General features: G+C 41.7%; 1 protein-coding gene across 6 annotated transcripts in view; it reads left to right on the top strand.

The window, feature by feature from the left end:
* Positions 1-898: 898 nt before the first annotated feature.
* The window catches only part of PML (PML nuclear body scaffold), a 54,012-nt gene continuing 43,537 nt past the window's right edge, over positions 899-11,373 (top strand). For 5 of the 6 annotated variants that reach the window (XR_010659094.1, XM_065906023.1, XM_065906022.1 and 2 more), the window contains exons 1-2: positions 900-1,116; positions 3,029-3,495. Coding sequence is in view for 5 of the 6 variants with exons in the window: in XM_065906023.1 (XP_065762095.1) it covers positions 982-1,116; positions 3,029-3,495 (602 nt within the window). In the remaining variant the exon portion in view is untranslated. Of the gene's footprint in view, positions 1,117-3,028; positions 3,496-11,373 lie in introns of all 6 variants that reach the window. The other variant, XM_065906021.1, reaches the window with a different exon arrangement.

Below are 11,373 nucleotides of genomic sequence, written 5' to 3'. Positions count from 1 at the left end.
AGAGACTGTCCTAACATACACAATGGACATGGTTCCTTGTTTCCAAACCCTTCACCAACTCTGCTGTCCACAGCCCTAGTCCATCTCCTTAGCTATCATCTTGCCCAGCCCATCCTCGTCTGACATTATGCATGGATCCCTTCTTGAATCTGAAAATAACCAAAACGAGTTGCTTTTTTCAAAACTAGTTTCCAAACAGGTTCTGTTTGAAACCTCCGTGGCTTTGCATGTGCTGTTCTCTCGGTTTAAAAGGTCGCTCACCCATCCCCAGCCTCTGAATCCCTGGCAAATTCCCACCATCACTTCAAATCCCAGCTGTGTGATCTCCTCTCCAGCCAGTCTCAACACTGTGAAAATCTCCCTTTGGGGGCCTGCTCCTCCATTAGATATGGGGTGCTTCAGACGGTAAAGAACCTGCCTGCAGTGCAGGAGACCTGGGTTCCATCCCTGGGTAGGGAAGATGGCCTGAAGAAGGGAACAGCTACCGACTCCTGTATTCTTGCCTGGAGAATCCCACGGACAGAGAAGCCTAGAAGAGGACAGTCCATGGGGTCCCAAAGAGTCGAACACGACTAGAAGACTAACACTTTCACTTTTTTTTCCAAAGTAGGGGCCACGCGTGGCCCGGCTGTGTGGCTCTTGCTCCCATCTGAGGGCTGGCACGAAGCTGTGCCAGGGTGAGCTGAATGAAAGATTCCACGCCGAGGGCAGGGACGGCCTCTATCCCGAAGTTCTGCCACTGTCCTGCGGGTGACTTCTCTCCTTCCTCACCGCTCTGGGCGTGTCTTCAGGACGCTGGCCCAGCCTCTCCGCTCCTAGAACTGCCGGTAGCTAGTGTCTCACTTCCTCTGGGAGGCGGGCCCTGAGCTGGCACCTCCCCTTTAGGGCTGCTCCTGGAGCTCGGCGTTCTGACGCCTGCCTCTGTTTCAGCTTCTCCGCTCTCGAAGAGCAAAACTGAGAATCGAAACTGCGCGGGATTCCATGCAGCAGGATCCGGAACCGACCGGATCGCCGGGGCCCCAGCAGGACCCCGCGCTGCCCCACTCCCCCAGCATGCCTCCCCCGGAGTCACTCTCCGAAGGCCACCAGTCCAGCCACAGCGACAGCCCCACAGAGGTACTACTGCGTGTGGGAGATGGGGTTCGGGCTTTGTTAATTAGGTATGGTCGGTGGAATGGGGGGACCGGGGAGCTTGACCAACTACCTTGAAAAATGACGCAAAGAAGGGAGACGAGGTGTGAGGGTCCTGACCTTCTCGGCAGGGTTAGGGGTCGTGGAAAGTAGAAAAGGGGATCAGCATGAGTTTGAGGGAGGAGTCTCTGGGTTGCTATTCCCCTCGAGCACTGGGGTGATGCTGAGGGTGAGTGGAACTCCGGGTCACACTCTTCCGCCCAAGCTGGCGACTTGCCTCTTATCCCCTACCTCAGGTGAAGGACCACCTGTTAAGGAAAGTGGAGGTAGTAGTCTTATCGCACCCGCCTGGCAACCCCGGACATGTGCCAGGTGTGGAAAAGCCAGAACCCTTGTTCCCAGATCAGAAAGTGGGAGATAGGTGTCTTGGCTAAGGCTCAGGGTTCCTGTGGTTTCTCCTCTAGGAAACTTCTTGGATCCTTTTCCTGGAGCACCGTGCTCCCTCAACCCTCATCCCAAGGCGTGTTTTAGGGGTTTACTGGTCTTTTCCTGCGCAAACTCCCCACCCCCAAAGGAAGTGCTTAGATCACTTGCTCTGTTTTCTTCCAAGCCCTTTTTACTCTCTTTGGTGAAAGTACAAATAATACCATGTTGCATTAACTTTTATTAGTTGCATTGTAACACCGAGGAATAATATTTACAATACTAGTTAACATGTTTGAGTATTTCTCATGTGCCAGGTACTGTATTATGTTATGTATGTTTTATCTGTTTCTAGGTGTACAATTCAGTGGCATTAAATGCATTCCACAATGTTTGTAACCATCACCACCGTCTATTTTCAGAATTTTTTCATTGAAACAAAATCTGTACCCTTTAAGCTCCTCATTCTCCTCTTCCCCCTAGTTGCTGGTAACCTCTAATCTACTTTCTGTTTCTCTGAATTTGTCTAGTCTAGATATTTTATGTAAGTGGAATCCTACAGTATTTATCTCTGTTTGGCTGGCTTTACTTAACATGATTTCTTCAAGGTATACTCATGTTGTAGCATGTATCAGAATGTCCTTTTTAAGGCTAAATAATATTCCATTGTATGTACATACTACATTTTGTTTTTCCATTTATCTGTTGATGGACACTTGAGTTGTTTCCACCTTTGTGAGTAATGCTGTGTACAGAATAATGGATGTACAAGCATCTGGATCCTTGTTTTCTGTTCTTTTGGGTATATAGCTAAGTGTAGAATTGTTGGAGCCTATGGTAGTTCTATGTTTAAGTTTTTGAGGAACCATCAAAGTGCAGTAAGCATTTTGTGTGAGGCTTTATGACCCACATTTAATGAATCTCCTTTTTTAAAGTTCCTTGAAGGCAAGGGTTTGTCCTGGAATCAGGGGTCCCCAAGTTCCAGACCACTGACTGGCACTTGTCCGGCCTATTAGGAACTGGGTTCACAGTGGCAAGCAGCCAGCAAGAGAGCAAAACTTCATCTGTACTTAGAGCTGCTCTGATCACTTGCACTACCAAATTATCACAGTGGAAACGGAAAAAAGTGCACAATAAACGTAATGCATTTAAATCATCCCTACATCACCCCACCCATAGAAAAACTGTCTTTCAGGAAGCCATAACCTGGTCCCCAAAGGGTTGGGGACTGCTGCTATACATCCGTGTATCTTGTCTCATGAGAAGCGGCTGCTCAGTAAATCGTGGAGTGAGTGTGGGAAGGCCTAAGTCAATGAAGGACTGGGATACTGATAAGCCTGGGTTTTTGTGTCACCCAATGACAGCCTGGTATGAAACAGGAAGTGCCACTGTCAGCATGCAGCCACAGGATGGGTATCCGGTCGGGTGGGGACTCCTGGGACTTCATGCCTCACCTCCCTTTCTGATTCCCCAGCAAGCCACGGAGGAAGAGTTCCAGTTCTTGCGCTGCCAGGGCTGCCGGGCAGAAGCTAAGTGCCCCAAGCTCCTGCCTTGTCTGCACACACTGTGTTCAGGATGCCTGGAGGAGTCCGGCGTGCAGTGCCCGGTCTGCCGGGCCCCCTGGCCCTCAGGCGCCGGCACGCAGGCCCTGGACAACGTCTTCTTCGAGAGCCTGCAGCGGCGGCTGTCCGTGTACCAGCAGATCGCTCGCGAGCAGGCATTTTGCACCCGCTGCAAAGAGCCAGCCAACTACTGGTGCTTCGAGTGCGAGCAGCTCATCTGCCACAAGTGCTTCGAGGCGCACCAGTGGTTCCTCAAGCACGAGGCCCGGCCCCTGGCGGAGCTCCGCAGCCAGTCGATACGGGAGTTTCTGGACGGCACCCGCAAGTCCAACAACATCTTCTGCTCCAACCCCAATCACCGCACTCCTATGCTGACCAGGTGAGCAGACCAGCCGAGGGTGGGGTGGTGCATCTAAGAGCCAGGTAGAGGGTGCGGGGAGCAGAGATCCAGAGCCTAACAGCCGGGGCGTGGGTCAAGGAGCTTCCGAGGTCTTGCAATTCACAATGTGGTCCACACACCAGCAGCATCAGTACCCATGACCACAGTTTACGCTTTCCCGTGGGAATGGATGGATAGTAATAGTTCCCAATTTCCCCTCACAAGAAAATAATGCTGCAGAATCATCTTTGCACCCATATCCAGTCATTTCTTCAGGATACATTTTTTAAAATACCGTAACTCCGTGAAGGGATATGAAAGTTTTACATTTCGATACATGTTACCAAACTGCCCTTTAAAAACTCTTAAAGAAAAAAATAAATAAATAAAAATAAAAAAATAAAAACTCTTAAAGATTGGAATTTTCCATAAGCACTGCCACTCAGTCTCCCTAAGCTAGATTGTAGAATGAGATGTGGTTTGTTAGTTCCTGACTCAAAAGCACTCCCGAACTTCCTGGGAGGGTCTATGTGAAGAAAGTCAAGTCCCATTTTAATTATTTTACCAAGCAGCACAGGAATTTAAATTCAGATTTTTTGAGACAAATAAAATACATTAATACGGTTCAAAAAATTGCTAACAAAACTTATAGAGAGAACAAAGTCTCCATTCCATTTTGTCCCACATCTGCCTAATACCCATCCCTTTTCCCTCCCCAATCCAAGGTTAATCATTGTTACCAGCTTTAAAGGGCTTCCCTCATGGCTCAGCTGGTAAAGAATCTGCCTGCAATGTGGGAAACCTGTGTTCGATCCCTGGATTGGGAAGATCCCCTGGAGAAGGGAAAGGCTACCCACTCCAATATTCTGGCTTAGAGAATTCCATGGACTACAGAGTCCATGGGATCACAAAGAATCAGTCAAGACTGAGCAACTTTCACTTTCACCAGCTTTAAAAGTTTCCAGAGTTTATGAATATACACACAGATATAAGTATATAGTCTTATAGGACTTATTTTTCCCTTTTTTAGCAAAAAGATAGCATACCTGTGTGAACTTTTAACACTCTCCTCTCACCCACCTACAATAAGTAGCTGTATAAGATTCTTGGGGATCAGCTTACAAAGTGAAGGTATTCTTTGCCCATAAGGGGCACACTCAGAGTTCCATTCCTGCTAAACTGTAACTTATGCTTGCTTCCTGCTAGGAGGTTTACCACCTGTACTACCAGATTCCACGAGGGCTGATATTATTGTTTGAGTTTGGATTTCTTTGTTTATTATTGAGGTTGTCCAGTGGCTTTTCATGTGTTTATTGGTCATTGAGCTTCTTCATTTGTGAATTGCTTACTGAGGTCCTTTACTTGTTGATTTGTTTACTCTTAGGAATTACTCTTCAATTATAAGAGCTTGTTACAGTGCAGACATTTTTTCTGTGTTGACCTTTGTCATTCATTTAATATAAGGTGTTATGTTCAAGTTTTTATATAGTCTAATCCATTAATCTCTTCCTTTATGGTATCTGGCTTTGGTCATCCTAGGAAAGATTTTGCCTATGCCAATATTGAAAATATTTACTTATACTCTCTTTTCATAGTTTCTTTTTATCATTAAATCCTTAACTCCCATGGAACTTATCTTTGTGTGTGCTGTAAGATAGGAACACTTGCTTCTTGTCTCTCTCCAGATAGAAAGCCAGTTCTCTCAACAACTTTCATTGAATAATCCACTCTTTTTGTTTGATTTTTCCCATTTTTTAAAAATTGAAGCATAGTTGATGTATAATATTCTATAAGTTACAGGTGTACAGGATAGTGATTCACAATTTTAAAGGTTATACTTCACTTATAGTTATTATAAAACATTGACTATGTGCCCCATGTTGTACCATATATTCCTCTAGCTTATGAATAATCTGCTCTTGGCTTTGATCTGAAAGGCCCTTTTAATCTTGTACTACATGTCCATGTAGTCATGAATACGTTTGTAAATCTCTGTTCTGCACCATCAGAGTGCAGAACACAATTCCTATGCTAATCCTTACTGCTATAAGGAATTCAGTAGCTTTATATTTAGTAGGGTGAATTCCCACTCTTCAGAAATAATTTTGCTTTTACAATTTGTGTAGCTTCTTTTGCTCTTACACTTCAGGCAGCTTCAGAATTCGCATGTTCTTTGGGATTTTGATTGAAATGGAATTAAATCTTGGAGGAATTGACCTCATCTCTGGTTACATCTTTTGGGTTTGAAAAAGAATTCCATGGACTGCATAGTCCATGGGGTCACAAAGAGTCAGTCATGATTGAACAACTTTCACTTTCACCAGCTTTAAAAGTTTCCAGAGTTTATGAATATACACACAGATATAAGTATATAGTCTTATAGGACTTATTTTCCCCTTTTTTAGCAAAAAGATAGCATACCTGTGTGAACTTTTAGCACTCTCACAAATATCTTGAACTTTTAAATTATAGTTAAATTTACAACATGTAGTAAAGGTCCCAGGTGGCTCAGCAGTAAAGATTCTGCCTACAGTGCAGAAGACTCAGGAGACATGGGTTAGATCCCTGGGTCAGGAAGAGCTCCTGGAAATGGCAACCCACTCCTTTATTCTTGCCTGGGAAATCCCATGGACGGGAAGAGCATGGCAGGCTACAGTCCATGAGGTTTCAAAGAGTTGATCATGACTGAGCACGCACTGCCTATGAGATAATATGCAATAATATTATGAATGGAATCTTTTCCATTATAGTTTTTAACTGATTATCATTAACATTCATTAGTATGTATGTGTATATATATAGTGAAGAAGGAAATGGCAACCCACTCCAGTATTCTTGCCTGGAAAATCCCATGGACAGAGGAACCTGGCTGGCTGCAGTCCATGGGGTCACAAAGAGTTGGACACAACTGAGTGACTGACCACACACACACACACACACACACACACACTATATCTAGCCATCCTATTGGGCTCTTTTATTCTTGTAAGTTTTTCCATTGATTTTTTTTTTTTTTTTTTTTTTTTTAGATTTTATAGGTAAATAGTCATATCTCCTAGAAATAATAAAAACTTTTTCCCTTCCAATATTTATACATATTACCTTTTTGTAGCTTTGTTTTACTGATTTAGCCAGAACTGCCAGGGCAACATTGTATAATGTGAAGTGGTTAGAAAAGGCAACTTTGCTTTGTACCTGTCTTTCATGAAAAAGTTTCTTATGTTTTCTTGTTCAGTATGATGTTTATTGTTGACTTCCTTAGGTGACTTTTAAAAATCACATTAAGAAAGTTGCCTTGTACATCTAGTTTACTAGGAGTTTGTTGTTGCTGTTGTCTTGTTTTAACTCAAGGATAGGTGTTCTTTGGACTCTGAAGGTGTCCTTTCACTTTTTAGTATAATGAATGATATCACTAGGTTTCTTTATGTTGAACCATTAATTCCCAGGAGGAAAAACTGTATTTGGTCATGACATACTATTATTTTAGTTTCTAGCTTGATTCCATTTATTGCTGTTTTATCTAGGCTATTATCTGTATTTGTAAATGTGCTCAATTTTTATGCATATATATGATTTCCTTGTCAAGTTTTCGTATCCATTTGATACTAATCTCTTTCAATGAGTTTGTAAGCTTTTTTGAACATGATGATATATATAAATTGCTTAGCCTAGTGCCTGGCACATATTAAATACTCAATAAATGTTAAAATACTATTCTTATAATTTCTCTGTTGTAGAATAAAGGACATAAGCAATTCAAGCTTGTAGAAGTTTCTTGAAAAGCTATCTGAGACAGGTGCGTGTTTTGAAGAGTAGATTTTTTTCCCTTTTTGGGGATGGTCATGAATCAGATTTTCTGGAATGTTTTCTAAATCATCTTGAGTTATCTTACAATTTAAACATCTCCTCTATACCTATAATTGTGTCCCCTTTCTTATTTCTTTTTTTTTGGGGGGGGGGGGGTGAAGTAGAAAAGTTTTATTCCTTTGCCAGGCAAAAGGAGACACAGAGGGCTCTTGTCTCAAAGTGAAGTGAAGTGAAGTCACTCAGTCGTGTCCCCGACTCTTTCGACACCACGGACTGTTGCCTACCAGGCTCCTCCATCCATGAGATTTTCCAGGCAAGAATACTGGAGTGGGTTGCCATTTCCTTCTCCATTATTTCTAATGTTGTATGAAAGTTAAAGTGTTAGTCACATCTGACTCTGCAATCCCATGGACTGTAGCCCACCAGACTCTCTGTCCACGGGATTCTCTAGGCAAGAATACTGGAGTGGGTTGCCATTCCCTTTCTCCAGGGGATCTTCCTGACCCAGGGTTCAAACCCGAGTCTCCTGCACTGCAGGCAAGAACTACCAGGGAAGCCTCCTAATGTTGTATATTTGTGCTTATTTTAGTGGTCTTTTCAAAGCACTAGCTCTTTTTTTGGTCTTTTTATTGCTTGCTGATATTAATGTTTTCCTTTTTTCTAATTAATCATTTTATTTTTAGCATCATTATTTTCTTTGTTGTACTCCTCTCTCATTATTCATCTAACTGAACTGAACATCTAATTCATCTACTTGCTATCCTCATTGTTTACTGCATTCTTTGAGTATAACATTGCCTGCCTCCCATAACTTTGACAAGTAGTGTAATCATAGTCAGTCATTTCTCAAATATCTCTAATTTCAGTCTTTTCTCTTTTCAAACATTTTCTCCTTGTTAGAAGAGTGTGGGGGAGAATGTTTTCTAAAATTCTCAAGTGGCTTGTATTGTTTGATTTAAATGTTTGATGTTAATTTCTACAATATGGTCAACTAGTATTTAAGAGTTGTATCTATGACTGTGTTGAGGTTTTCTTTGGGGCCTACCATATTCCTTTGACTAGCATATTCCTCGGATTTTTTTTAATGTGTATTCTTTGTAGAGATGTATCTATATCTCCTCTTTCTACTCTTGTTTAAATTTTTAACAAACATATTAGAACATATTTGTGTATGTGTGTCTCTCTCTCACCATCAAGAGTGAGTGAGTGAGTGTGTGTGAGTGTGTGTGTGTGTGTGTGTGTGTGTGTGTGTGTGTGGTTAGTTGCTTTGTTGCGTCTGTTTCTTTGCAACCTTATGAACTGTAGACACCCAGACTCCTCTGTCAGTGGAATTCTCCAGGCAAGAATACTAGGTTGACATTCCCTTCTCCAGGGCATCTTCCTGGCCCAGGGGTCGAATTCAGGTCTCCTATATTGCAGGCAGATTCTTTTCCAACTGAACCATCAAGAGTAGATTACAACTGTTCTTCCAGATAGGATAAAACTTTTAGCATACTTTTTCTTCTCTCCTTCCATTCCCACATTCAGATATAGTTGGATTAACATGAAATTTTATCTCTAGATATTTACTAAATTTTCTGTCTTTTCTATCCTAAGCATCTTTTTTTGGCAGTTAGTTATCACATTGTAACCCACTTGTTATTTATGACCTTAGATTCTAATTGGTGTTGCTGCCCACAATAATTTTCTCTATAATATATCTTCCTCTTTCTTCAATTATTTAATGTTATTCATTTCCCAATTGACTGGAATACTTCAGGTAAATTTTTTGGTTGATTTTTTGAAGCATACTTTCCAGAACTTTGAGTATCTTAACTTGCAGGTTCTTTTGCTGTCACATTTATGTATTTATAATGTTTTTTGGTTGTGCCATGTAGCTTGTGGGATTTTAATTCCCTGACTAGGGATCAAACCCAGGCCCTAGAGAGTGAGACCATGGAGTCACATTTAAAGGAAAGTTTAGCTCGTTGTAAAATTCTGAGGTCACAATCACAAATCTTTCATCTTGGAATACATAAACATTGCTTTGTACATTTGTGGTCTTCAGTGTTGCAGGTGAGAAAGTCAATTATTGTCTATTTTTCCTCTCTGGGTAATCTGTTTTTGTTTGCTAAGGATTTTAAAAAAGATCTTTATTTTATTTTTCTGTGATGGGTCTTTGTTGCTACATGCAGCCTTTCTCTAGTTGCAAAGAGAGGGGGCTACTCGCGGTGAGAGGGCGTCTCATTGCAGTGGTTTCTCCTTGTGAAGCACAGGCTGCAGGCGTGTGGGCTTTAGTAGTTTTGGCGCATAGGCATTGTTGCCCCCCGAGGCATGTGGAATCTTCCCAGACCAGGAATCCAACCTGTGTCTCCTGCATTGGCAGGTGCATTCTTTTTTTTTTTTTTTTAAACATTTATTTATTTATTTGGCTCTGCCAGGTCTTAACTGCGGCATGTGGGAACTAGTTCCCTGACCAGGGATCAAACCCAGGACTCCTGAACTGAGAGCATGGAGTCTTTGCCACTGGGCCACCAGGGAAATCCCGGCAGGTGCATTCTTAACTACTTGACCACCAGCGAAGCCCCTGCTAATGACTTTTTTCAATGATCCTCTCTGACATTGTTGAACTGAAAATTCCAGTCTTTCTTCAGCTCAAAGAAATTGTCTTCTACTTTTTTATGTATTGCTCTCTGTTCATTTGCTTATGTTTTTCTTTCTTTTTTTTTTTTTATATTTTTCTTTTCTTTTTTTTTTTTAAATTTTATTTTTATTTCTTTTTTGGCCATACCCTGCAGCATATGGGATCTTAGTTCCCTGACCGGGGATTAAACTCATTCCCCCTGCAATGGAAGTGCAGAGTCTTACCACTGAACCACCAGGGAAGTCCTATATTTTTCTTTTTACAAGTATTTGTGTGTGTGTGTGGCTTTTTTAAAATTAATTTTTTATTGGAGTATAGTTAATTTACAGTGTGATATTAGTTTCTGCTGTATAACGGAGTGAATCAGTTACACATATATACGTACACATATATCCACTCTGTTTTAATTACAGAGTAATGAGTAGAGTTCTCCATTCTAAACTGGAGGTTCTTATTACTTATCTATTTTATATATAGTAGTGTGTTTATTGGAGAAGGAAATGGCAACCCACTCCAGTGTTCTTGCCTGGAGAATCCCAGGAATGGGGGAGCCTGGTGGGCTGCCGTCTATGGGGTCGCACAGAGTCAGACACGACTGAAGCGACTTAGCAGCAGCAGCATCGTGTTTATGTCAGTCCCGGTCTCCCAATTCACCCCTCACCCATGTTCCCCCGGTAACCATAAGTTTGTATTTCCATCTTTAACTCTATTTCTGTTTTGTAAATAAGTTCGTTTGTATCATTCTTTTTTTTTAGAATCCACATATGAGTGACATCATATGATATTTGTGTTTCTTTGTCTAACTTAACGTCACTCGGTATGGCACTCTCTATGGTCAGTCGTGTCCACTTGCGACCCCATGGACTATAGCCCGCTAGGAATTTCATTAATTCCGTTACTTTGCCTTTTTTCTTCCAGATTCTCATAGGTACTTGCATTGATTTTCTAATCCACCAGCTCTTTTTTTTTTTTTTTTTTTTGAGACTTCTTTCTACTGTTTACTACTTATGTTGAGGGTTTTTTTTTTAGGTTTTTCCCCTAGCAATCATGTTTTTTTTTTTTTTAATTGCCAAATAAGGTCAGTTTTCTCAGGATGCTTTTTTTTTGTCGGCCTATTCTTCTTTTCTCAATGTATATTCTTAAATCTCCCTAACTAACAAGCTTAGAAGTTTTGGAAGTTTTATGTTTCCCATATTACCCTTTTATCAATGTGAGCCAGAAGTCAGTTTGGTCCCCATTTTGGCTGCTAATTCTCTTTATAGATCCTGTGGTTTTGTGTTGTCTGCTCACATGTAAATGTGAACATCTAGATCGCTCAGTTTTAGTAGCTGATAGGCAGCAGTTGTATGAACCACAGTTCATATCTCCCACCCTGCAATAAGGACAGGACCTCCGCCAGAGCCCCAGGATGGTGGTAGCTTACGGAGTGCCTCACCTTTTAGTGTGGG

The sequence above is a fragment of the Muntiacus reevesi genome, chromosome 15 (assembly GCF_963930625.1).
Source record: "Muntiacus reevesi chromosome 15, mMunRee1.1, whole genome shotgun sequence".
NCBI classification, from domain to species: Eukaryota; Metazoa; Chordata; class Mammalia; order Artiodactyla; family Cervidae; genus Muntiacus; species Muntiacus reevesi.
The sequence above is the reverse complement of the archived record's forward strand: the minus strand, read 5'-3'. Positions and strand labels throughout refer to the sequence as shown.